The sequence below is a fragment of the Rhodamnia argentea genome, chromosome 1 (genome assembly GCF_020921035.1).
Source record: "Rhodamnia argentea isolate NSW1041297 chromosome 1, ASM2092103v1, whole genome shotgun sequence".
NCBI lineage: Eukaryota > Viridiplantae > Streptophyta > Magnoliopsida > Myrtales > Myrtaceae > Rhodamnia > Rhodamnia argentea.
Genome location: NC_063150.1, coordinates 14953108 through 14980808, shown reverse-complemented (window position 1 = coordinate 14980808; position 27701 = coordinate 14953108). Strand labels below are relative to the sequence as shown.

Sequence of the window (27701 nt, the reverse complement as noted above, 5' to 3'; positions counted from 1 at the left end):
TCTCTCTCTCTCTCTCTCTCGTTCTTCATCTCCTTCATCTTCTTCGGCCAAGCATTGTGGAGCTCACCTTGCCGCACGCCGATCACTCGGCATTTCATTCTTAAAGATCAAGCCCTCATCGCCTCGCTCGATCGTTGTTGCCATCAAGTCCACGAGCTCACACCTTCATGTGCTCATTCGAACGCCGCCGCTCAAGCTCTCGGATTCCATCTCACCGGCATCGTTCTTCTCTGTTCTTGTTCGAAGTTGAGGTCAAGCGAAGAACAAGCTCAAATGGTGCAACAATCCGTGGTGGTCTTCATCCGTGTGAGGACTAAGGCGAGTAAATTTCTAACTCGCGTAGCTTCTAGAGGTTAATTTTGAGTGTGTACATTGTCGGATCATGTTACGCATATTTTGAATTGATTGACCTTCATCTGAGTAAGTCGAGTTAGTCTCGACATGTACGAATGGTGGATTTGAGTTATGAGACGAGGCTATTGGTTTTAATCAAGCTCGATTCAGACGAAGAGTAAAGTTCGGTCCTGAAGTCATGCGTAATGCGATTACGTTATTCTACCTGTGTAGGTTCTGAACTATATGCTTGATTGTGCTTTGTGGAAATGAAAGGCCAAGATACTTATGATTATGGCGGTGCTTGTCTTTAAAAATTGAATCCATTTTGTGCCGTCGATGAGAATGCCGACAATGAAATGAATTGCATTGCATAAGCATATCATTTCAATGCGTTGAGAGTCAGGTAATCGATGTCGTCAATGTTTGATGTGTAAATGTCTAGGTCTTATGTGCTTAACTTTGTGATGTTCATGTGAAAATGTTAAATGTATTGTGACGGGGTATATAATAAAGGTAACCCAAGCACGCTATAACCTCATTTTTACGCGCGTGTGATTGATAGGTGGTTGCAACTATCATGGCCTAATTGTTTATTAGTCTTCGGCACGCACCTTTAATAATATATAATATCATATTAAAATAGAAGTGCATAGTTTATAAGTAGCTGGCGAGCCTAGGTCGCGCGCGCGCATGTGTATATATATATATAAGTATTCCAAAAATGCTCAAAACCCAAAATACCTCTAAACGTGCCTTGGGTTAAAGGCTTTTGGAAATGAAATTGCATCACTCCAAAAATTTTCCAAAACATTTGTCAAACAGTGCTTGCATTTGCCTAAAGGACATTAAAGCCCAAAGCTCCTTGAAAAAGCAATTCCCAAATGGACTCAAAATAAACTTCAGTTTTTGTGTTCATGCACAAGTTAGGAGGAAGAATGGTAGTAGTGTTAAAAGTTTCGTACGGCAAATACTTTATTGCCAAAAATCATTGCTTATAGTGAAAAATTATGACCAAAAATATTACGTGGCTTTTATAATTAAAAACATAATATGAGTTGGCATTTTTTTAAAAAATAAAATAGTCTGATGTGGCTGGGTTGTCTTGAAATGACATCGCACCACTCCTCCAAGCCGCCATCGCTTGCCACCGAATGACACCACCATCAGCCATTCGCTACCCGCCATACATCACCCCTCCATTGAGAAAAAACTCTCAACCACTATCACCCTATGCACAACCATTGCCATCCCACGCACAGTCACCATCGATCACCACACTGCCTTGGACATTCTCCCGAAGGAATCACCCAACTGGCCATGAGTAGACATGGGCAACAATTATTGACCCACACCAGTCGACAATATCTTAGGTCGGCTATGGACCGACGCCGCCTTCTGTTCACCGCCTTCGTTGGCCGGCGGCGACAGTTCCTCCCGTTTTCACTCTATTTTCAGGAAGAAGGCTTGAAGAGTTTGGCGTTCGCCCGAAACTCGTTCACCGGCATCAACTACCGGTGAGGGGCTTTCCTCACCGTCTTCAAATCGCTGGAATTACTGCAGACAGTCGCCATTTGTTGTCTTGGAGCAACAGAGGAGCGGCTCTATTCTGCCATGGTTCTCTAAAACTAGACATGGCCATGGGCCGGTTTGGGCTGTGGAATAACCGAAACCAGCCCGTTGACTGGGACTGGAGGTTCCGAACCAGAACCGGCCCGGCCCCTCACAAGCCTATTCTGAACTTCCCAAAAAAATGGTTCTTTCCCCCTTATGGCCATTGCAATTATACTCCCTCCTTTTTTTTTTTTTTTCCTTCTTGTATTTCTTATAAATACCATTACTCCCCTTTCTTTTTTTTCACAATTTCTCTCAAATTCTCTCAATTCTCTCAAATTCTCTCAATCCACTCAATCTCGACTCAATTCTGTCAATTTTCTGAATCGGCTTTCCGCTCAATTTTTTGACAAAAATGGCAAGTGGAAGAGGAACTTGTGACAAGGGAAAGAGCCAAATGCCAATGGGGATGGGGGAATCCGATTATCCTCAACCTCATGATCAATATGATCTTTGTGAGTTTATATGTTGGGTAGACGATGATGATAATATCAACTATGTTCCTAACATCGAGCACGTCCCAAGGCAAGAAAGTTTTCATCCTCCTACAGGCGTCGAAGAAAAGTTGACAGCAAAAGAGCCAGAACGGTAGGCCCGAAAGAGTATATCTAACTTATGGCAACATTTCGACAAGATACATGTAAGCAAAGACAAATATAAGATAAACTATAAATATTGTACGAAATCATATAATTTTAATAAAGGAGACAGCTATGGAGCATACCGTCGGCATCCGACCCAAAAAAATGCAACGCAAGTAGGGATCGATACTAGGCAACAACAAATTTCTGGTACGCCAATCCTAACATTTCTCTTTTATTTTGTTATAGTGATGAACTTTATAAGGAAACATTAGCTCAATCTTTTACCACTAGTGAAAATTTTGGTTTGAATTTTTTGATCAACACCGCATGTACTCCGCAAGCAAAACTTGTTTCGAGAACTATTCTTAAACGCGAACTTTTTAGGGTTTATAAAAAACAAAAAAAAAGCTTTGCAAAAAAATTTTACTGATTTCAATGGACGTGTGCATATAGGTAGTGACATTTGGAGTGATCCTTGGCAAATTGATTCTCATATGGATATCATATGTCATTATATATGTGACGATTGGAACATTCAAAAAAGAGTACTTGCATTTTGAGTGTTTGATGAAGGACATACGGCCAATAATATTTATAGAATAATTAGGCAAGTTTTAAAAGAATATAATTTGATTAATAAAGTTTTTTCAGTTGATTTCGATAATGCCGCGTCAAATAGCGCTTCCATTCCCGATTTAGAAAATATTTGTAAATCCTCTTTTGGCGGATAATTTTTTCACATTAGATGTGCTTGCTATATTTTAAATTTATGTATACAAGATGGTTTACAAACTCTTGAGGCTTTTCTCACCCCAATAAATAAATCAATTAAATTTTTATGAAGTCGTCCCCAAGTTATGAAAGAATTAGGCAGATTTTGTAAATCACATGGGCAAAAATAAAAAAAAATTCCAAAAGATGTTCCGACTCGTTAGAATTCTACCTATAAGTTGCTTCATTAATTTTTTTGCTTATAAAGATTTATTATGTACGTTTATTTCAAATAATGTTTCCGAAATTACTTTACTTCCGCAAGATTGGGTTGTTTGCAAAAAAAATTTGGATTTTTTGAAAGTTTTCGATGATACAACTTATACTTTATCCGATGTTTATTATCCAACTACGCATTTATTTTTAATAAAATGTGTTAATATTGCTGGTATTTTTTGTAAATATGAAAAAGATGTTCAATTAACTCCAACTATTACAGCAATGAAAGCAAAATGGCTGCATTATTATGCATACATTCCTCTTATTTATTTGATTGCTATTATTTTCGATCCACGCACTAAATTAAATGGTTTGTATGATTATCCGAATGATTATTATTATTATTATTTACATTTGAATGAAACAAGAGATATTAAAACTATATAAGTAGAGGTTAAAGACACCATAGTAGTATTATATAATGAATTTTGTAGTAAATATGGTTTAGGTGATAGTACATCTTCTCAACCTAGCACCTCACAAAGGAAAGAGAGTGGTAGATTTAGTAGAGGGTATAATATGCTCATTAGTAGGCAAAAAAGACAAAAGCGAACAACGGGTAATATTTTCGAATTAGAAAATTATTTAACCATTGCTTTTGAGTTCCGTGATTCCGAACACATCATAGATTTCAAAATTCTGGAATGGTAAAAGACTTATTCAACCCAATTCATAGTCCTCGCTCTCATCGCAAGACAGATGTTAGCAACCCTTTCTTTAACAATTGCAATTGAACGAACATTTAGCGCTAGAGGATTAATTTTGGACGACCGCCATTCAAGATTAAATCGGATGCTTGTGGAGGCTCAAGCTTGTGTCCATGATTGAACAAAGGCTAAATTTCGACTACAAAAGTTGGATCGAGACAATGAATTCTTCAATGATGATAGTGAAGATACCACCACCATGGGTACCACAATGAGTAGCAACGATTGACAATGAGTTAAGTTGGGGTTATCAAAGGTAAAAGAATTACATGAGCTTTGATTCTTCTATCCCAAGAAAATATGTAGGCGTTTAATAATAATTCATTAAATTCAAGCTCCTTCTCTCTCCCTTTTCCCCCCCCCAACAAATTTGATTATAATTTATTATTTATTTTTTTTATTTCATAATTTATTATTTAAAATTAGATTTTCAATTCGGAACCGCAACCGGCCCTTGAGCCGGCCCGGAACCGAGACCGCCGCTTCAAGGGCCAATTCTGGTTCAATCATGGCCACGAACCGGAACCGTCGATTCATGAATCGGAACCGGCGTTTCACGGCCCATGGCCATGTCTATCTAAAATGTCAACTTAAGAGATTCTATTTGAAATCTGTAACAGGAAAGTTTCGAGAGATTTGAGGCGGCAAAATCGCGAAAAGAGATCACGGGCAGCATAAAACCATAAAACATTTTTTATTCGAAAGTATGGCAGGCAAGAGGCAAGATCGGCAAGAGATTGAGCGAGGCGTTGGAAAGAGGGAAATTGAGGAAATGAATCAAGACTTTAATAGTTACTACCCATGGAATGAGCTGGCCGTGAAATCGTGGAAGTGAATTCGAGTAAGGAATCGACGGGATTTGCAGCAAATATGTAAACAAGAATTCATTAACTCAGCCAAATTTGGGCCGAAACTCAAATCGGCAAAATGGATTGAAAAAAATTTATTACGTCGAAACCCAAATTGAGATTGGAAACTTTTGTTAAAGGCACTTAAGTTAAAGTGAGCACCTTACCTTACGAAATTTTTGACACGCTAATTTTTATTTTTGGTCGCACAATTCGTATCGTCACATGAATGACCTAGGCGCTATCTATATCCTCCCCAAACGTCCCGCAGTGTGCCAATCGGGTTCGTTAACCTCGTCGGAATGCTTCTCAATGAAACAGAATCGGAGCAAGTTTTTCCGACGGCCCAAAGTCACCGGAATCAACCAACCTCGTCACCGGTGGCGGCGGACATTTTGCCGGCCCCAACTCCTTTTTTTTTTACCAGATCCCACCAACTCCCAACTCCAATCCTGACCGTCCATCCCTCCTTTCAAAGCTCTTTATAAACCCTCATCCTCGTCCTCTTTCTTCGCTCACTCACGCCATTTCTCCTCCCCCTCTGTCTCTCTCTTTCGGCGGTTTGTGTTTCAGACAACAGGAAGACTGAGGAGGAAAATGGCGTTGTCCGTGGAGAAGACCACCAGCGGCCGCCAGTACAAGGTCAAGGACATGTCGCAGGCCGACTTCGGCCGCCTCGAGATCGAGCTCGCGGAGGTCGAGATGCCCGGCCTCATGGCCTGCCGATCCGAGTTCGGCCCCTCGCAGCCCTTCAAGGGCGCCAGGATCACCGGCTCCCTCCACATGACCATCCAGACCGCCGTCCTCATCGAGACCCTCTCCGCCCTCGGCGCTGAGGTCCGCTGGTGCTCCTGTAACATCTTCTCCACCCAGGACCACGCCGCCGCCGCCATCGCCCGCGACTCCGCCGCCGTCTTCGCCTGGAAGGGCGAGACCCTCCAGGAGTACTGGTGGTGCACCGAGCGGGCCCTCGACTGGGGCCCCGGCGGCGGCCCCGACCTCATCGTCGACGACGGAGGCGACGCCACCCTCCTCATCCACGAGGGGGTCAAGGCCGAGGAGGTATACGAGAAGACCGGGAAGCTCCCCGACCCGGCGTCCACCGACAACGCCGAGTTCCAGATCGTGCTGACCATAATCAGGGACGGGTTGAAGACCGATCCCAAGAGGTATCACAAGATGAAGCAGAGACTTGTCGGCGTCTCGGAGGAGACCACTACTGGTGTCAAGAGGTTGTACCAGATGCAGGCCAACGGGACTCTGCTATTCCCTGCCATTAATGTCAATGACTCTGTCACCAAGAGCAAGGTACAGTTTCTTTCTTCTGGGTTTCCGTTTGTACCTTTCGGTTATGTGGGTTCAGATCTAGTAGATCTATACTCTCCTGTGTGCTACTTCGTGAGATTGATTCGTTCGAGTTCTTGAATCTCTTGTTTTGCAATGGATCTGTACATTTCCCTTGACAAAAAGTAACGTAGAACATGTTTGATAAAATGTCTGTGTGATAAAAGAGGAAGAACCTCTAAGATCTGAGACTTATCTCTGCATTAGAAGTTGTACATTATACTTACTTAGAGACCCACGATCTTCTTTCTTATCCTGTGTGCTGATTAATATCTGAGACTTATCTTGTTATCGCAGTTTATTGGCATGACTGCCTCTTCAGTGATTCTTGTAACCTGTTCCAAGTAAATTAGCGAGCTAGTAGAAGGATGGGTCCATCTGTAGTTATTCACCTCGGCAATATGTAAACTGTGTTATACTCGCTATAAAGAAACTAATCATTCGAGTGATGTCTGATTAGAGTGATGAGTAGTTCTAATTACTTCTTGTTTGTCTAAAGCTAATCATTGAGCTAATGTTCCTGCTTGAAACAGTTTGATAACTTGTATGGCTGCCGCCACTCTCTCCCTGACGGTCTGATGAGGGCCACCGACGTCATGATTGCTGGTAAAGTTGGTGTGGTCTGTGGATACGGAGACGTGGGCAAGGGCTGCGCTGCTGCCCTCAAGCAGGCTGGTGCTCGTGTCATTGTGACTGAGATCGATCCCATCTGTGCTCTCCAAGCTCTCATGGAAGGCCTCCAGGTCCGAACCCTCGAGGATGTTGTCTCCGAGGCTGACATCTTTGTCACCACCACCGGCAACAAGGACATCATCATGGTCGACCACATGAGGAAGATGAAGAACAACGCCATCGTCTGCAACATCGGTCACTTTGATAACGAGATTGACATGCTCGGCCTGGAGAACTTCCCTGGTGTGAAGCGCATCACCATCAAGCCCCAAACTGACAGGTGGGTCTTCCCTGACACCAAGTCGGGCATCATTGTCTTGGCAGAGGGACGCCTCATGAACTTGGGTTGTGCCACCGGCCACCCTAGCTTCGTGATGTCCTGCTCCTTCACGAACCAGGTGATTGCCCAGCTTGAACTGTGGAAGGAGAAGTCCTCTGGCAAGTATAAGAAGGAGGTCTATGTCTTGCCCAAGCACCTGGATGAGAAGGTGGCTGCTCTTCACCTTGGTAAGCTCGGTGCTAGGCTCACCAAGCTTACCAAGGAACAAGCTGACTACATTCACGTCCCTGTTGAGGGTCCCTACAAGCCTGCTCAATATAGGTATTAAGCTGGTTCCCACGAAGATTTTGCAGACGGCTCCGCCATTTCTTTCTCAATTCGATTTCTCGGTAGAATGGTGGGATTCTTGTTATTCGGGTTGGACGTTTTTCTGGAGGAGGAAGGTGAGCTGTTAAATCGATGGGACTATGAGAGGTTCTAAGGTGGCCATGAATAAAGTTTGGAAGGCCTGTAGACTATATGTTGTAAGTGCTGCAATTTAATTTTGCTGCACGTGTTGTGCCATTTATCTCTAAGCTGAAAGGCTGACTTCTTTTTCTTTTTCTTTTCCTGGGGTGTCTGCTGACAAGAAGAAAGAATATATGATCCAATCCGATCGATCCTGCTTTGTTTCCATCCATTTCTACCTTCAGTATCTTCTCCCTTCACAAGCGGCAAACCCCGCATCTTCTTTCCTTTGTTTTTGGTTTCTTCTGGCAATCAGAAGGGTGTGAGTGAGTAGAGCCAAGTAAATTGGCTTGACATTGATTTGATTTTGAGCCCGACTCGACCGTAGTGTTACTCGGCTCGAGTTTCCAATCTCTCCTTCCGGTATAGTTGCGGATTTCATTCATGAATCATTGAACATTGAAGAAATTCGAGTTGCTTGTTCATCATTACATAGATTAAAATGCAAAGGAAATGAAATTTCAACAAATGCTAAGCGAATCTTCAAAATAAACTTGGTTCAGAATCAGAAGGATTTTAAACGTAGCATTTCTCAAGTCCATTAAAATTTTTCGAAATAAGCGCCTTGCAAAATTCGGGGAAAACACCTTCGTCGAATGATAAGACCACTACAACAAAACTGCCAAGGAAGAAAGTACGCTGATTCTCTTTGCAAATATTGTTCTTGTAGCCAAAAGGAAGGAAGGCCTCCATGTGAGGACAGGGGACTGAGGATGACGTTACGACAATTAATCGAACTGTAGACTTTGATTGAATGTGCCCCACGAGGAAATGGGAGGTGCTGAAAACCTTTGCACCCACTTCTTATTTTATTTTATAATTGAGAGCCGACGGGTACCAAAGACAAATGAATTCTCCACGCATGTGTCATGTGCTCTAGTACTATTCTCAACTTTGTGTTCACAAAAAGCTATAATAGAAGGTGGGTCAGACACGATGCTCTTAACAATCCTCCCCCGTTGGATTGAAAGGTAACATATCTCGGTCTGGATGATTGTTATTTTCTACTTTGTCAATCTAATGGTAAAAATATCTACAGGCATGGTGTCCAAGAGGAACCATAGACTCTCACCCATAGGGATGAGCAAAATGATCACACCGAGTCGGAAACTACCCCGAATCATATCGAATCGGTTGGTTCTGATTGCTTCCGATCCCTAAAAATCGGAATCGGTGAATATCGATTCTTATTATCCATTCTTCTCACAAAAATGACCTATGGCTCGCGCCTCAAGCCTCACAATACTCTCTCTCTCTTATGCCTAATTGTCCCAATTACCCATCTTAGTGTCTCGAGCTCTCTTTCACTCTCAATCGCTCATAGTGGTTCTTCAAGCACCATTTCCTTTCTTGCTCATCAAAATTATTTATTTCATTGTACTGACTTGACTCAAGTCTAGTTGTGAATCTAATTTCGGAATAGCTATAATCTGTTCTTCATCCGATTGCACATAACTTATTCGATGAAATGTCAATGAGACATAATAATGAGTAAATTTGAAGCGTATTGACATGATGTGCGTGATAGTCTTTTTGATTAATTTTTAAACTCGATTTGGGGTTTATTTCTCAGTCGTGGAGTATGAAATGTGCTTCTATTTCTTTGTTCTTTGCTTTATATGTATCCTGGTAATGATCGGCGATGGTCATTGACGAGAGAATATGAACTAGAGTCACTGATTATGCAAAGCAGGAATACCCATGGCCGGTTCCTAGGCCCACCCAGGAACCGGAATAGGAATAGGTGGGTCGGTTCCCGAGTGAATCCAAGAACCGGTTGGCCGGTTCCAAGTTTGTGGAATCAGCCATTCTAGTCCAATTCCCAATTTCAAAGGGAAAATCTGCCATACTAGAACCGGTCACTTCTACTGACCCATAGAAGAAGAGTGAGGCTATAGTCCTCACTCAATACAGTGTCCTTATGATTTTTCATCGTTGGATTAACACATGACAGATCGCACCCGTTCAACAGATTTCATCCTGTAAAGTTGTGATTTTTGCTCTTGATCCAATATTGTGCTTGACCACTATCGTCCCCACATTGAAGAGTATGTTAGGTAGCAATTTATTTGGTTGGGACTTGGGAGTAAAGTAGAGTAAGACTAATCAGAATGGAAGGAGATCAATCCCTAAAATGTTCATTTTCTTTTTCTTTTATCATGTCCACTGCTGTAATGGCCATATCCATTGAAATGTCATGCCCAAATGTCCATTTTGGACAACGTTCACAAAATGTGTACCCCTATCTTCACCTTGTTATTCTTACTTGTTTCTCTTATATATTTCAACATTTCCGAAGCCCAAGTACTTATATAATTGTTAATGCGAAGCATTAATTCGGTGTATTTTAGTAATTTACGTACGACCATAAGACAATGACCCTTAGGAGAATTCAATTCAACGAAATCAACGAATCGTGGCATTACTTCGACCTTTTGTCATTTGAGATCTGAATTTGAATAAAGACTCGTACTTCCACTTGGTCGGTACTCAATTTGTCAATGGCGTTATCGTTGCTTATATGGTAATTGCCTAATTGGCAGGATACATAATCGAATGCATTGTGTTATCTCGAAACTATGCAGTGTATTTTACGATGATACTACGTAATCAGAATGCAACCCGATTCATTTTCCATGAGTAGCTACCTTGAGGTTCTACCTTCCGACGTGAAATAATCCCAATTCAATCTAAGGATGTGTTTGTTTGAATGAAAGTGTTTTTCGGGAATTAATGTTTTCAACTTTCACCCATTTGGTTCACCAAATATGATTTAGTCAACGGAAAATTCATGCATAAAATTAGGAAAATGAATCTCTAAATCTAAAGATGTCATAACACTTTCCGGAATTATTCCTCTCAATTTTTTTAACATTTTATTTTGTTATTATATCATATGTCTTATTCTATTCTTCTTTTTTCTTTTTTTGTTCTTTTTCTTTTTCTTTTTCCTTCTTCCTCCACCGCGATCGGTTGGCGGCGGCCACCGGTGAGCTCGAGCGTGCTGGGACCCGGCAAGCCTTGAGCTTGTGCTAACCCAAGGCCGGCAAGCTCAAGGTTCGCCAAGCCGTCAAATCTAGCGAGTCTCGAGCTTGCCCATGACCGCCGCTGGTCGCAATGGAGGAAGAAAGGAAAGGAAAAAGAAAGAAAATTTTGAATTAGAATTTTTTTATCTAAGATAAAATTATATAATCGAAATCATTTTCCAAATAAAATTCAAATACCATAGAATATTTTCAGTCACATGTCACTAAATAAAGAAAAACTAACTATTTTCTTGAAAAATGATTTCCTGAAAGGTATTTTCCTTAACATGAGTTTTCCCCCAAACAAATGCACCCTAAGGGTGCGCTTATTTCATGGAAAACAAATGACTTGAACAACATTTTTCAAAAAAAAAAAAAAGATTGTTTGTATTTCTTTTAAAACCGATGAACGAAATTCTTTTTCGGCATTCACGATAATGTTAAGACATAAATTGTTCTCAATAATGAGAACATTTTGCATTATCTATTATTTCAAGCTATCATTTTTAGGAAAATGCTCTCCAAATTATTCATTTTTCATAAAACAAACGGAACCTAGCGGAGCGAATTCAAAGGCAACTTCAAACCTCATACTGTTATCAGAAAAATTTCACAAGAAACTCCTGCCATAAATAAGAAGATAATGACACGAACTATACACTTTATGGACAAAATTGAAGCATCAAAGACTATCATGTTATCCCATAAGTCTTTCGTTTGATCTTGTGTTCAAATTAAATCTTGGTCATCCAACAAAAAAATTAATTTAACATTCTAAACTAACTGAAATCACACAATTCTTTTGTTTAAGTAATTGTTGCATTTTTTTTATACACATTACGTGTTCCATTTCTTTTTTGATCAATTATAAAGGTGTCTCATGTTGGCAAAATATAAGTCGCTTGTAGGAGAATGTTCAATTTAATGTTGTAGATTGAGCTGCACACCACTATCGACTGCGCAGTCTGTCATCCTTGCCGCACCTCAATGTGAGTGAGAAGCCCAAAACTAGCGATACACCCAAGCTAAAGCCCGTCCTACTAACCAAGATCTTTTGAGATCGATGATAGATTAGGGAATCAAATCTAAGCAACTAGGCCGACCATGCGGTGGTTGTGTGAGCCTTTACATGGGAAAAAGAAAGAAAGATGACCACGGAATCAGATCCTATAGGATCCAAAGCTCAAAAAAGTGCTTTGGATTTTGGTAGGTGAGAACTTAGGATTAGGAAGTCTAGGGTGTGAAGCCGCCAAATCCTGTGGCAGTTATCTCTAGTTAAGCTACTTGTTGAAGCTGTCTACGGCTCAACCCAGTTCCTCCTTATAGCAATACTCGCCCAGAAGAAAGATTTGATGGGACCACAATCAATTATTTTAAAAGCTTAAGCTTCACGCTTAGTTTGGTCTCTTTTGTCTAGTACTAAGCATGAAAATATTCATTGGGAAGATAAATAGGGGCCTGGAAAGGTTTGAACTCAAAATCTCTTACTCTGATACCATGAAAGATTTGATGAGACCATAGTCAATTATTTTAAAAGCTTAAGCTTGTAGAAGAATGCGTGATTTAATATTTATGTATTCCAACAATGACTGAAACAAAAAGACGAGGCTGTGCCAATTCCTAAAACAACATGTGCTGTTGTCAAAGACTAGGAAATGGACCAGAGACTAGATTTTGTGTGAATCTTCCTGCCCTTTATCATGATCTCTTTGTAGGTTTGAATTTCATTGGGATGTTTGGCCATGATATCATCACTCCTAGACTTTTAACTGGTTTAACATCATGCTAACTGATGCTGCGCCACGCCAATTCGCTTCTACCATGTGTGTAGCCATGATCTTCTTTACTCCTATATTGTAAGGATGTCGTTTAATCAGAAATTAACCGTGATGCACTCTTGCCGGACTTTTAGCCGAGTCGGGATCATGCCGGTCACTTTTGCCACAAGCGTGCGAGCTGCCTGCGCCGCATGTCTAGCCATTATATCCATATCTTAAGAGTCTAGGGTCGAGCATCCCGGCCTCTATTTCTCTTTTGCCATGTTGACATCGTCACAAGCACCAATGTCAGTCTTGTACATATCAAACCTTATGCTAATCACGGCATAGTTGGCATAGTTTCCATGCGTCCGAAAATTATAAAGTAGATATCTTATTTGATCGATGCCTGACAAAGCCAAACGTCTCTCTCAAATTGGCCGATACCTACTTCGGCCGTCCGTAGTTACCAACTCAATTTTGAGATCGGGAAAAATTACCAAAAAAAATCCTAAACTTATTATACTTGTGCTAATGTAGTCTTAAAATTTTCAATTGTGCTAATTCAATCCTAAGTTTTTTGACAACTTGCCAATTCAATCCTAAACATTTCAATAATGTCAATTTAGTCATAAACTTTTTAAATTGTTGCCAATTTAGTCTTAAATCTTTTGACGGTTTGCTATTTTAGTCCTAAATCTATTATTTGAGAAATTTGCTGGAAGAACTAAATTGGCAATTCAACAAAAGGTTTAGGACTAGTTTGGCAAATCATTAAAGGTTTAGGACCAAATTCGCATAATTGAAAGGTTCATGACTGAATTGGAAAATTGTCAAAAGGTATAGGACTAAATTAGCATAATTAAAAGATTTAAGACTGAATTGGCACAAATGTAATAGGTTTAAGATTTTTTAGATAATTTTCTTATTTTGAACGTTAGATGCTTTTTTTTTTTATTATTATTAAGCGAACAAAATCACTTCCGTGCTGACCATGAGCAACAATCAATCAAATTGATTAAATCGCACTAAAGGACATAGGGGTCGTTGTCCTCTTCGTGTTGGTATTAAGAACGAAGATATTTTGAGATTCTTGGTGCACAAATTGATGCCACAACAATCAAACACATCTTGAAAGTGGGGGCTCTCCTCGTTATGGCTCTTCACCTAACCAAAAACTTCACCAAACTTGGAATTTTCCCTTTCCCAGCAAAAGTGGAGGATATCAAAGTCTGCGTGTCCATTATTGGTACGGCTCGTGTGCGTTCACATATTAATCTGACATCAAATTCCAACTCAAATATTTTAGATGATCCGTTTGTTTCGCGAAAAATTAAAAGATTTAAAAGACATTTTCTTAAAGATGAGCTTTTCTATCGTTTGAAATAATTAGCCACTTGAAAATATTTTCATCATCGACAACATTTTACGTCTAAACATTTTCGTAGATAATGAAAATATTTGTTGTTCGTTTATTTTTATAAGTGATATGAGCAGTCGCTTTTACAAGGGTATTATTCAAATTGTTCATTTTTCGCGAAACAATCGGAGCCTTACACCTTATAACGCCCTTCTTTTCTTCTATTTATCAGCTTCAAAGCCACGATACCACCTGCAAATTAGTTCATGTGCTTCCAAGAGCTAACCGTCCCGTCTCCTCAAAATGATACAAAGTTTAGTCGCCATGGTTCACCATAACTTCTGTTCCAAGAACAAAGAGGTTCATCATCTCGGAGCTCACCCGGTAAGATACCGGAGTGAACATCTTATGTTAAATCGGGTGCCGAAGCAAGGGGACCGATGAATTTAGCATTGGAAGCACCAACAGAGAAAAAAAAAAGGGAAAATGAATCCAGGGATACAATAGGATGAACAAGCATACCGATGGAGGGCAAAGGAAGTCGCTACTTATATGGCATTCTTAGCCAAATAGGAAATTTTCTGTAATGCTAGGCTTTCACATTGAGACGCTCATGTTTGTTACCAGAATTTCAAATGTGGAAAAAGTAAAAGAAGAAGAAAAAGAAAATGTTAGACATGATTAGAACTGAGTTCTTCAAGATTGAGTGCACTATGAGGTAGTTCGATCGACCGGTACATAGTTACAAGAAGACTTAAATGGCTCGTAATACAATTGCTACTTAACGTATTTCCATACACAGGTAGGCAAACAACAGAGACCAAATGTATGATCCTATACAAAGTGACTACCAAGAATGCATCACCTTCAGGGCCAATATCCATCATCCGGCTCAAAAAGCATTAGGACTAGGCAATTAGGAAACCAAGAAGATGCCCGACAAACACAAAAGGGCATGGGAGGTTTTCCTTTGACTGACAGAAAAGAAATAGGTTTTCCTCGTCTCCAAAGAGTACGAGTTGACAACAAGCTTATATGCATTACTACGGAAAAACAAGTTCAAACAGAACATCTTCTAACCTTTGCCGAGATTTTCAACTACTTGTTTTGTATGTCAGCGGATCAAAGTATTCCTCCATTAATTAGAAGTTGTTTGTCTTGAGTTGACATTTAAGGACACATGAAACGACCAACATTTGTGGTAGAGATACTAGAGAAGATTGGACCAAAAGTACAGTCGTATCCATGGGCCATGGCTTAATCGCTCTACAACTACGTGTCTACCTAAGGCAGATCGGGAATTACATAGGTAGGCTTTCAAGGGCACATGTAACTAGGACCCTGAAGCTCCTTCGACTGCATTATCTAAGAAACTTAAGCTTGTTCGAGTAGACAATACACTAGGTCAGCCAACATGTAGAAACAAGGACCTAAAGTTGCAATATGATCAGAAAGCTTACCCCATGGTTCCACTTGAGTTCACCCTCTCAAGTCATCAATCTTCAGGACTGATCAAGAGTTCGCATGAGCTCTGAAATGATCAGGAGTTTTGTACATTGATCGCATTTTATTTCTCCGCTCACCTGTTTGACACTCTGAATATGCATAGCAACTCAAATTAAGTTCATGAAAATGCCTTCCAAACATGTAACTAGTTCTCTCAAGCTGCGAACTTCACAAATATGAATTTGGTTCTCTCTCAAATTTTACTAATGGTTCTCAGTAAAATACAAAAAAAAAAAAAAAAAAACCACAAATAGTCGTTTTCAAAGATCACTGGTTTTCTCGTCTTCTACGATTTTTCTAAGCATCATGCTTGATCCGCAAATTGGCTGCCACAATGAATCTAACTTCTAAGAAAGACCAAATCATTGTCTCTTGCTTCTTTGGAAGTCCTCAAGTACTCCCATGGCAACAGATGTACGCAAAACGCTCATTCACATGCATTGCAATAACGATGCATTGGCCACTATAAACTCACTTATCCACATCCACACCTGCTGAAGGCAGCCATGGAAAGAAATCTTACTTGCCAAACAACACCAGAGTCACTGGCCTGCTCTCTTCCTCCCTCCCTCCCTCGCTCCCTCCCTACCTATCTTTCTATCTATCTATCTAGTCAAGGAATCTGATGTTCTTATCTTTCCTCCAGCTGATGACACAGCCAGATCCTCTTCTATGTCCCCATGTTTTCTCTCTATTTTTTGGTGTCCAGTACTATAATGGGATCTAGCAAGCCATTGCAGCATAAGAACATCTGTTAGAGCAATTACTGAAAGCTGTTTCAGGAAGGGGTTCTATCCCCACCACTGTGAAGCCTAGTTTCATGGCTTTCTAGTGCTGGATCAATGAAGTTGCATGTATGATTGACTCGGAGCATTAAACTCTTTTTCTTAAAGAAGACTTGTGAATTTGATGGGTTACTTAAATTGATAGTATTCCGTTTTCATACTTTTACTCTTTTGCTTCTTTCTTCTAGGGGAACATGGACATGGCTAGTGCAATAGACCACCTGTTGATGAACCCACATGGTTTGTACACGACAACATAGAAACTTACAGAACAAAATGTTGTCAGAAGTCCTTTCATGTTTAGTATGGGCCTCAAATTCCTTCCAACGAAATCACCAATTCATTCATTTTGAATTTTTGGTTTCCTCACAAACATGCATGGCTTGTGGTTGACGTTGAACTTCCTGTGTATCCAAGAACTTGTTCAACTCATGTTACTTGTAAGTGAGACTCTAACCCACTCAGCACTCAGCGTAATGGGCACTCAATATTTGTTGTCCTATCATCCTCTTATTGTCAACTATGTGATAATTGATGAATTGGATCCCATGTGAAAGCTATCCACAAAATGAGCATCTGGATGTTGACAAAAGACTGTTCAATACTACTTCGATTTTCCCTAACACCAGCTTCAGAATCAGTGATATAAATAACTATTAGATTAGATGTGGCCATGCATTTGGTGTGTAGAAGAATGAAGAATATTATGATAGATAAGGTCATACTATATCAAGGTGATGTAAAAGTTTTTCGGTGACGTAAAAGTTTTTCGGTGATGTAAAAGTTTTTCAATTGCCAAGCTAATGAACAAGGAGATATTGTAAGCACTAGGCAGTAAAAACTGAACCAGCTCTCGATTTGATACTTGTACAATGTGACCACTAAGCCAAGCAAATGCTTGATTGTCGCCACTTTTATGTACTCTGTTACTTCCGGAGGAAGAGAAATTAGAGATGCTGTGTGCTTTAATAGTCATTTCTTGACTCTCTAATATACAGCTTGTAAATTCTTGGTCACCCAATAATTTATGAAGATAAGAATATCAGCTGGTCAAAATGACAAATTTGGACCCCCATACATGCTAAATTTCAGGGAAAATAGTACAACTTCAATCACGCATTCTTAGGGAGAACCACATTGTCGATTCTAACTCTGAATGCATAGAGAAGTTTAGCATCAAGCCTCCAAAAACTTGAATCCCAATTCGGGTTAGTTTTCATGGCAAGCAAGTCAATAATCACAACAAGAAGAGCATTGACGAATTTTCACATTTAAACTGAAAAGAAAACGGTTACAGCGGCAAAACACATACAACGATTTGAGTTCTAAAACCCTTTCTATCATTCACCAAATCTCGATGTCAAAAGCCCTTCAAGAGGAGACTGCATCTTGTTATTTCCAGCAAAGAATCAACATCATTGATACTGGTAGTGTACATACTAGACAGGGCCATGTTAACAAGCGCTTAAGGAACCTCTGTCAAGGCATCATACATAATAACGAAAGAATTCGATTTCCAGAGCACAGCTTCTTCTTCGTTTCACGGATCAAGTCACTATTGGGACCGTGTATATACAGTAACAGCACCACATTGCAGACACACAATAAGCACTCCCAAAAGGCAATAACAGTTGCACAGAAACCAAGTGAAAAAACTTCGTTACCACTACATCCCACTGAGATCAGACCCACCACGCAGCCAGTCGAACCCATTCAAGTCTTGATGTCCCTAATGTTTCTCGCGCACCAGGTTATGACCGCGCAGCCTCTGTTGTACGGGTTCGCCGTCCCGGAGTGGCAGTTGTAGTACGACGCTCCGGCCGTCGTGCAGGGGACCATGTCCCGCCTCAGCGTCTCGTAGCTGATGTACTTCTTCTGCGGCGCCAGCAGCACCCGCCGGCTGGCCTCGGCCTCCAAGTCCACCGTCTCCGCCTCGGACAAGCAGTCCCCGATGCTCCGCGAGCACGCCCGCTTCAGCGCTGCGTCGATCTCGCCGCTTTTCATGGCGTGAGCGCCCAGGACTGGCATTGCACTGCAAATGGCGAGGTGGGTGTGGAGGAGGAAGAGAAGGAGGAGGGCTAGGGACAAGGTGGTGGCTCTCGGGCTGAGGATGGAGTTGATCCGAAGCATGTTGGGTTGGTTTTCTTGGGTTTCTTTTCGTGGTTTGTGTGGTGTTCTTGCTAATGGCAGAGCGAGAGAGAGAGAGAGAGAGGCTTTCTTTACCAATGGTAGTTGGAGGAAGGCATCATCAATGCAAGACAGCGTGATCTCTTTTTGGCTACGGATGATTTGCATTCCTCTTGCTTTACTGGCCAACAGCTTCAGGGGCAAAGATCTTTATCCCGACATGGAAAAAGCTGAAAACAAAAGAAATAAGTTGGCAAATAGTACTTGAACTTTGGCTCGACATGAAATTTGATCCATGAACTTTTTAATTAGAAGAAAAATATCTCAAGTGATAATATTTATGTACAACACTCACTTTAGTGCTAAAATTCTTTTCTGGATCACTTTGAGTTTTGATTTTTTTTTTGAAAATATGATTATTTCATTGCCAACTCCGATGAGCCTTGACCGAAAATTATACGTGACAATTTTTTATTAATTAACTAATCCTACGTGACTCGTCGGAGATCCTAGTTAGCTTCCAAAGCGCAAACAATGCTGTTTAATGAATTTTGCTGAGTGACTTTCGGTGCCATAAATTGTGAATTATGATAATTTGGGTGTCAAGTTTTTTGTGAAAGTGATCATATAAGTGCCATAAGTTGTAAAATGTAATCACTTAAGTGCTCCAAGTTTCGACAAAAAAAAAAAAGTGCTACAAGTTTAAGACATCCCAGCCACATCGACCGAGCGACATCGTGCTCTTTGCACAAGTGAAATTGATTTTTCATTTAAAAAAAGCCATGTCAGTAAATTGTTTGAATTAAAAATTATATGTCACTAAATTGTTTTAAATAAAAATGTTGTCTATTTATTTTGGCCGGAATTTCTCGCCGTTGGCACTTAAGTGATCATTTTGTTCTTGGATTTGGCACTTAAGTGAGTCGGCCAACAATTTTGGCATCAAAGTGAGCGTCGTATACAAATATTATCACTTGAGATGTCATTATGCCCTTTTTAATGTGTTTAGCGTGGCCCTTGAACTTTAGCTCGGTATGCAACGTGGTCCTTGAACCCGTATAAAAAACCCAGGGATTACATTGAACAAATTTAAAGGTTTAGTGACCGCTTTAAATACTAGGCTAAAGTTCGATGACCAAATTGAATAGATTAAAAATCTAGATATCACAGTGCATATAGAACCTAAGTTCGGAGAATATTTGTGCCATTGTCCCAAATAAGAACTCGAACTTTTATGGTCCCCAACCGATCTTGGATAAGCGAGGTACGCAATAATATTTGATTTCAAATCTTATTTTAAAATCCCTAAATAGATCAAATACGCGATATAGTTAACGCATTGAGCAACTTTCAACATTTCATGAGAATACAATATTGCAGGAATAAAAATGAAATGATTATTCCGTAGTTTGTTTTGCAAAATGGAATAGTTATTCGAGGACTGCGTCTTTGCTTTGGTTTACCATAGTTGCATGGGGAATAAGTGAGGAATTTTTTTTTTCTTTTTTAATCAAATACAACTTTTCATGAGATATAATTGAAGCGTAATTCCGTTTATTCTTGTATTATTAAAATCACAAATGAAAATTGTTTGTTATTTGTTAAAGGCTCGCCCTTTTTCAATCCCATTTTTTTTTTATTACATTAACTACTACTACTACTACCATCTTGAATTGACCATATTATTCCTTTCAAGTTCCACTTTAGCATGCTTTTGGAACTTAGAAATTTTCAACTACAAATCTACCCATAAAACAAAGGCCGTGGTCGAATGGTCCCACTCCTGATAAAAGCTCTTTTTTTTTACATTTTTTTTCTCTACTTTTAGTTTGATTTTTCCTTCTTCTTTTTTCTCTTTTCACATTCGGAACGAAATTGGTGTAAACTTATTTGGCGGATAGTTGATGAGCTGTCTATTTCTTATCTTTTATTTTGTCGTAGGATGTTGGGAACCCATTATTCTCCCAATCAACCAAAGCACAAGGGAGGGTGAAAAGAATCGTCTAATTATAACTTTAATGTGGGGTTGTTATGTTATAGTCCGTGTGTTTCAACTGCTCATCTTTATTTGGATTTAGAATTTAAATTTATGGGAAGTTTTAGTCGTAAAAAGTGTCGTAAAGCCATTAGAATACAAGTAAATTACATTATTCGGAAGGCCTACAAAACACAAGATCAAGCATTTGACCCAAAAAGTGTCGAAGTTTCGAGAATGGGTAGTTCTTCCTTTTTAAATGAACTATGGCCTTCAACTTATGCTGTAAGCTTTCCGAAGTACTATGGAATCAAAATGATCACAAGTATAAGTAAATAAGAAAATTTAGAAGCTCCAAAAACTAAAGATAAATCATTTTACCAAAAATGAGCTAAACTTTCTTAGAATAAAACGTACCTCTTTATTTAAATTTAGAATTTTAATTTATGAGAAGTTTTTGTTGCACTTGTCATCGAGCAATTAAGAAAAGTTCACACATTTGACACAATTTTTCTTGTATTGTGTGAAATCATTGCCTTGAAGACTGAACATGCTTTACTGGTGACTTGGGGCACCTGTTAACAAGACGCTAAATTACTTCTGCTCAGTGTTGGGAGCATATCACATATCAAAAGTCGTGCTAACTTGACATGGGGTATCAGAACTCGACCAAAAACACACATGTTTCCCTTCGGTGGTTGCCCAGCTACTTGTTCCTTCATCATCTGTGATCCAAGGCAGGCAAAACCAGACCATTCTACACCATTCTCACTTAAAGAGTGTCAAGAGCTGAGGAGTTCCCTTCTCATAAGTCACAAGCAGGAGATGGTCCCAGTATTCTCTCCCACAAGTACATTTCGATGACATGAAATTGACATACGTTCGAAAAATGGTATGACAACGAACACTAAGCAAGAATTAGCCGTAAACTATGTTATTACATCTGGTGCCTTGTCAGCCCATGGGAGTCCTGTTGAAAAAATAGTCCCAGAAGCACCTCATCATCGTGATAAAAGGTGCGTGTGTATATACATACATAGAACCATATGCCCCAAAATGAACCAGGGTATGTAACTTTATTTTCTATGACCTTATTGTAGCACCAAGTGAGTGATTTGTCAAAATCCAGACTAACAATCATATCAGGAGCATGTTGTACAATACACAAAGATGATCAATAAGAAGCCCAAAGAAAGCTGTCATTTGATCTTCAGCTCCGGCTTGACTCACAGCGTGAGCCGCTCCATGCTTTTAGAATTTCTGGACATTCCAGGGCCTGGTTTTCGATCATCATGCACATTGTACGAGTTTTCCCTGTAACTAGAACTAGCCTCCTCAGTCTCTGAAGATCCGGGTCTTTCCGTCAAAAACTGCTCCCAAAACACATCGTTTACTCTACCCAAAGCAGGAGCTGTAGTTTGATTGTTGTTTCGAGCCTCAGGCAACGAGGAGGAATTTGTACGCTCTTCGTCCGAATTCCTATTCTTCTGGAGAACCCCAAAACCAGATTCTGTGGTACTGGCATTAGATCTCGCATCTGGAGACTTGCTAATTTCTGGACCTAACACATTCGAATGATTAAATTGTTGACTGTGGTCAACTTGCAACTGAGAAGATGCAAGAGTTAGATTTAGTAGGCATGAAACATTGTTATCTCCCTCTTCAGGAGTTAGATTCATGGGCAATGAATGCATCCTTGGGCTTTCATCTACTGGCGGTTTCCTTTGCACAGATGAATCCATCTTGAGCGTGAAGGAAGTCCCCGTATCTGAAAGCTCTAATGCTTCAGGTGCACATAAAAGGCTCTCAGTTCTCATTGGAGCATCTTTTGGGTCACTTTCTGATGTAATTCTCTGCGGGCTTCCCCCATCTTCGTGTGAACTCTGTGTGCTATTGGAAACGATATTAATATCCGAAACTGCAGGTGACAGCTCGAGTCTCAGCTTATTTGAAAAATCTTGCGGGAAAATATTTCCAAGCTCCGGTCTTGAGCTACTATGAGTATCCACACTGTTCTCTGCCACTGGCCTTCCATGATCAGTTTGGGGAAGCCTTCTCTTTTTATTATATGCTGATAGATCCAGAGACTCAATTTTCCGAGTCAAATGTTCGATGAAATTAGGATTCTGGAGAGCTTTTCCCAGGAATCCAAGCAAATCCTCCTGCCTCTGTTCCATTCCTCCCACTCGCTGGATAAGTTCATCCATATGAAGCTTCCCAATAGACTGCTGCTGCTTGAGCCTCACAATCTTTGCTTCAAGGGCACTTTTATCATGGTTGAGCTTGTCTAGTTCTTCTTCATATGCTGCTCTTTCAGGGTCCACTATCGAACCTTGAGGTTGACTATGGCTATGGATGGGCTTTCTGCGGTGGATGTTTTTGAGAAGATGTTTTTTGTCCTTCACAAACTCTTCATTAGCAAATTCCCATCGCTCAGGATCAATTTTTCGGAATCCCTGAATATGGTTTTCAGTATGAGGCAGGCATATTAGAAACCTTGATTTCCAGCAGCTGTTGATCCAACCACAATAAGAGCACACCCAAGTTGTGATATGATTGTGCAAGCAAGACCGTATAAATGATGGTCAGTTAAAAACTATATTTGAATAAGAAGCTTCTCTGTTTATTTAATTCCTGTGTTTGAGAAAGGTGCCATTAAAGGGCATAAAATTATGTACCTGGAGCAGAACTCGAAGTAAAAACACACTAAAGTTGAAGAAGTCCAGAAAACACCACAGCGAAGGAAAGTAAATAAAAGTACCAGATGAATCAGTAAAGGACATTGTGATCATGCAGCGAGTTTAAATTAAGCGACTAAATCCTCTAAAGCTTGATGATTATTCAGTATCTGTACCAGATTCAACAGGAAGCGCATTATTAGTTCTAAATCGAAAAGGTGAGGTTTTTTTTTTTTTTTTTGATAACCGAGGTGTCCGCACGGCCGGCGAGCTTGCGGTCAAACCAGCGGTGGAGCACGACTAGTCCTCGGGGGCAACTGCAGGACCCCACCACCACAGTGCCCGGGTAAGACACCGGCACCACGAAGTTTTGAACCCAGGACCTCTCGTGAAAGGAGCTGAGCGCAAACCAGCGCGGCCACCAACCGGTGGGTATCGAAAAGGTGAGTTAGCACCTGATTTTCTGAAGAATTTGATTATAGCATCTGTAGCTGCCTCCATCTAGAGCTGGCCAGACTGTCAGAAGCTAAATTTGCCAAGTGAAAGAACTAACCCTAAAGGATGTCCAGCGAAGGAAGTTTTAACTTTCAAGTTATTTATGAGGCAAAGGCAGCTCATGAGGGTTGGAGTCTATATCAAACAAAAAGTGTTGCCAATTTGCCGTTAGGCGCTTCAACCTTGCAAGTTCTCTTCCATTATGCCATCATCTCATCTATGAAAAATGTAAAACCATTCAACATGAAGATTCCTCTCGCTGCAATTTCCGACCAATTCATCTTCATTCTCGCAGAAAGCATAAGATAATTGCAGCAATATTAAAACCACAGAACTCTAGCGTGTGCTCTAGACAAGACGGTCCACGACATTTAGAACACTGAGCTACTCTCCACCACACTGCTCCATAAAATGAATGAAGCTACGCCACTTTTCAGCCATACAGGAGATTTGAGGCCAGAAAAACTCCCACTCTTAAACTCATTTCATGTTATCCGAACATATAAAACTCTCATTTCCACTATGACATTGATTTCTTAAAGTCAAATTCCAACATCTTATAATTTCGTTCTCCCTTCTTCAGAAGCAGTTTAACTCAGTGGGCACCTGCTATTTAGAGAACTTCCCCGGTTGAACAAACTTTTTGTAGGACATTGACATGAGAATCACCTCAGAGCACTTCTTCATAAGATATAACCTGGAAAACTCATTTTTTTACTCAAGGTACGTAGACACAGAGTGGACAAAGACTGAGTGTGTCTGCCAAAAAATCTTTAAGGGCTTGCATTCCCCCACCCAAAAAAAAACAAGCGAAAAACCCACCCACACACATACAACCCCTCTGAGTCTGATCACTGAAGAGAGCATATGATTAGCCTTAGGTGCGTGTATGGTGGATGACTCAAGCAACTGATGACAGCAGAGGAGAGAGAGACAGAGAGAATAAAAAAAAAAAAAAAAAAAAGCTAGCAAAAACAAAAATCCACTGCACTCTTCCGTTGCCTTTCATCTTCCGCCTTTAGTATTTTTCTCTTTCCATTTATCTTTCATTTTCCTCTTACCCTTTCTGACTGGTGAACTGACACAATTAAAATTTCTCTTTGTTCATTATAATGTACTTTTCTATCAAAGTTGATGATAAACATTTCTGTTTTGTGTTCCATATGCTATGATTTTTTTCCCTGTCCTGAATGTTCTGTACACATCTTACCATTAATTTTGTAAGCATTAAAACCCACTTAATGAGTAGTCTTACCATTGGTAGACCGATCATTAAACAACGATCACCACCACAACCCCCACACCCCCCCCAAAAAAAAAAAAAAAAAAAAAAAAAAAAAAGGGACCAAAAACCCTGCACTAAAAACAATTTTGAATCCTGCATTCACTGCCAGAAACAACCTTGACCTTGTTCACTTCTAGAAGTGCCCTGGAACCTGGCATGTCCACTAGATAGGTTCTAGGATGCCCTATACTTTGTTTGGTCAATCTTTCCAGTATTGACTAGCTAGTGGCTCCCAACATAGTTGATATAAAAATGAAAGCAATTCATAAAAAATAGTCCCTGTTATCTGTCTAAGTGATTTTTCTTTTATTGGTCCGAGAAAGTTAAAAACATAAACATAAAGCTCAATTGTATAATAAAATACGAAGATAAAAGACAGATAAAAGTACAATTATAATAATGCTTTCATCCCCAATTACCAAGCTTATAGCAATGCCTATACTCCAAATCCAACTTTTCTGGCTTCATAACCCCCAAGAAAGATGCTCATATATATTTTGAAGAAAGATGACCATTTGATATCATAGGTAAGCTGAAATCATATTTCAGTAGAGGTTGTATAAGAGCCCAAAGCGTACAACCTACTTTTTATTTCCAATTTCTCCATTTTTGTTTCTTGAAACTAAGCCTCTACTCTCTAGAACCCAATCCAATTCCTAACAAACCATTCCAGTTTAGTAGGTTTCTTTGTACATCTCTAGTTCCTATGGCCTCCCAAAATATTCTACCTTCCACCTAGGAGGTTTAACTGAATAAAATTGGCCAAGAGAGAAGTGATTGATTCAAATTCTAGTCTTAAGCAGTTCTTGTAGACCTAACAAGCCTCCATCAACATGTTCCAAGCATAGCGAAGAACACTGCCTCCAGAAGATCACTGTCATTTTAACCTCACTCATACATGCAACCGCACACAGAGATGAAAGCTCCATCAATCAAACAAATCTAACCAGCAAGCAAGTTGCATTGTTTCAAGCCAAGTATTTCCTTCAAGCTCACTAAACTTCGAGTCTCAAAACTAAAGGAGGCAAATAACCACCATGTATAGGCAACAGGCATATGCAATTATCATAAAAATGATTAAGTGAACCTTCATGAAAGGGCAAACACTAAGGGTCTCAAAAAATCTAGCCTACTAGCTAGAGCTCACTAGACATATATCCAATCCTAGAAAGATCTAGCTCTAAGAATGAAATGATGTAAGAAAGAATGCTCCAGCACCAAATTGATGCAGGAATTCTTGGCCTTAATGCCAAACTGACAGCTGAATTCCAGATACATAGCTTGGCATCGTACCCGTATAGATGTGAAACATCATGCAAGATAGTGGTTCTTAAAAAAGGGAAACGTATAAGGATCAAAAGAAAAGAAAGCAATGACAGAAAAGAAACATTGAGAAAGGGAGACACCAGGATTTAGCAAGTTGCTTCCAACTTCATTTGATTGCTAAGTCGTCCAAACCAACCATAGCACGTGGTCAATAGCTATCATGTGGAAAGTCTTGATCTCTTTGAAATAGAAAATCCGTTATGATACATAGGTCTACTTACAACATTAGACAGAAAATTATTCCCAGCAATCAGAGTATATAGAAATTAATCAAAGTGACGTCTCTTATCATGTTTCCAAGAACCAAACCAAACCTCACAATAATCCATCAAAATGATAATTTTTCATGGAGTTGCCTTTCCTATTTGCCTCAACCATTTTGAGGACGGCAACACTAGGGAGCGAGGTAACATTGGCAGCGACAAAAGGCTCGACTCGAGATACATTATTATTAATACATAAATGAAGTGATAATCAGTGGAACAGTCGCATATGCTCCCAGAAAGCCCTGAATCAATATGAAACAAGAGGAATGCAAAGGAATGGGAAATTGGTCCACCAATTACATTGCTTATCATCATAAATCGTTGAGAAATGACCTCAAGAGACAGAAAACACTGACATTTTCGCAGACTTTCAGACATTTTCTGAATTAGTTAAAAGAAAGTTCATCCATAAGTAGGCATCATGCACTCATGCAGCAAACGATGAGTTATTACAGACCCTTAAAAGTTGCATATGAGCTTAAGATGCAGAATTCACATTCCTTTCAATCACAATGCAAGAAGAATCACTGATCAGAAAAAAGCAGAACACATGAAAGAAAGACAAAAGCAGATAAAAGAAGAGGCGAACTGCAGAAACTTCCTGCTCATATGAAACACCAAGTCTTAATCTGATACGAGATTCGATGCCCTCATATCATGCACAGGAAAGCAAAACCCCGCGACATAAGCCCAATAGAGGACAACAATCATCACCCAGGAAGTCAGAACAAAAAAAATTCACCATTAATCACGGCACAACGGCCGACACACGCATCAATCCCACGAAACGAGAGCACGAAAACTCAAAACAAAACACGAAGATTCCGCCGACTCACATAGGTGTTAAGCTGCCTGATGAAGCTGGAGAAGTTGTTGTGCTTGAAATAGGTGGGAAGCAAGAGGCGAGCGAACTCGGGGGGGTTCCACACGATGAAGCTCGCCTTGTTGGGGCTCCAGCCCACAATCTCGTCCGTCCCCGCGTCGTCCACCATCTCGTAAGTCTTCAGCAGGAACGGCGCCGGGCCTCCTCCCCCGCCGCCGGCCGGTGGCACTGCGTCCATTGCGGGGAGAGGCGGTTCCGGAGGGCCGTGGAACCGATTTGGAGAGGTTTTCTGGAATCAAGCGCAGAACGAGAGAGAGAGACAGAGAGACCGAGATGGAATCCACCGCTTTGGGGAAGGAGGAGAGTCCGGTTTGACCAGGTCAGGGTTTTGGGGGAGACACCGTGTGTTGACT

The 27701-nt window shown here is 40.3% G+C and overlaps 3 protein-coding genes across 5 annotated transcripts; 1 reads left to right on the top strand and 2 right to left on the bottom strand.

The window, feature by feature from the left end:
• On the top strand, positions 1–8044 carry LOC115753268 (adenosylhomocysteinase-like). 2 transcript variants are annotated; one of them, XM_048270952.1, is made up of 3 exons: positions 1–21; positions 5634–6384; positions 6954–8044. In XM_048270952.1, the coding sequence occupies exons 2-3, from the start codon at positions 5674–5676 to the stop codon at positions 7698–7700; spliced, it is 1458 nt and encodes a 485-aa protein (XP_048126909.1). In that variant the 5' UTR covers positions 1–21; positions 5634–5673; the 3' UTR covers positions 7701–8044. The 2 variants fall into 2 exon arrangements, with proteins under 2 accessions (XP_048126909.1, XP_030547670.1); XM_030691810.2 differs by lacking the exon at positions 1–21 and having other exon boundaries at positions 5575–6384.
• LOC115753269 (heat stress transcription factor A-5) lies at positions 1978–27701 on the bottom strand. 2 transcript variants are annotated; one of them, XM_030691812.2, is made up of 4 exons: positions 27302–27701; positions 21622–22871; positions 14504–14513; positions 1978–1990 (listed from the first exon to the last, which is right to left on the bottom strand). In XM_030691812.2, the coding sequence occupies exons 1-2, from the start codon at positions 27524–27526 to the stop codon at positions 21642–21644; spliced, it is 1455 nt and encodes a 484-aa protein (XP_030547672.1). In that variant the 5' UTR covers positions 27527–27701; the 3' UTR covers positions 1978–1990; positions 14504–14513; positions 21622–21641. The 2 variants fall into 2 exon arrangements, with proteins under 2 accessions (XP_030547672.1, XP_030547671.1); XM_030691811.2 differs by lacking the exons at positions 1978–1990; positions 14504–14513 and having other exon boundaries at positions 21326–22871; positions 27302–27700.
• Positions 17568–18526, bottom strand: LOC115753273 (protein RALF-like 24). Its single transcript, XM_030691820.2, has one exon. The coding sequence runs from the start codon at positions 18441–18443 to the stop codon at positions 18027–18029; it is 417 nt and encodes a 138-aa protein (XP_030547680.1). The 5' UTR covers positions 18444–18526; the 3' UTR covers positions 17568–18026.

What these genes read in the sequence shown, in the direction of transcription:
- LOC115753269 (XM_030691812.2), bottom strand. Translation starts at nt 27,526, where the DNA reads ATGGACGCAGTGCCACCGGCCGGCGGCGGGGGAGGAGGCCCGGCGCCG. An exon ending in TCAGGCAGCTTAACACCTAT is followed by an intron (nt 22,872 to 27,301) that starts GTGAGTCGGCGG and finishes AACCATATTCAG; the next exon opens with GGATTCCGAAAAATTGATCC.
- LOC115753273 (XM_030691820.2), bottom strand. Translation starts at nt 18,443, where the DNA reads ATGCTTCGGATCAACTCCATCCTCAGCCCGAGAGCCACCACCTTGTCC.
- LOC115753268 (XM_048270952.1), top strand. Translation starts at nt 5,674, where the DNA reads ATGGCGTTGTCCGTGGAGAAGACCACCAGCGGCCGCCAGTACAAGGTC. An exon ending in ACTCTGTCACCAAGAGCAAG is followed by an intron (nt 6,385 to 6,953) that starts GTACAGTTTCTT and finishes TGCTTGAAACAG; the next exon opens with TTTGATAACTTGTATGGCTG.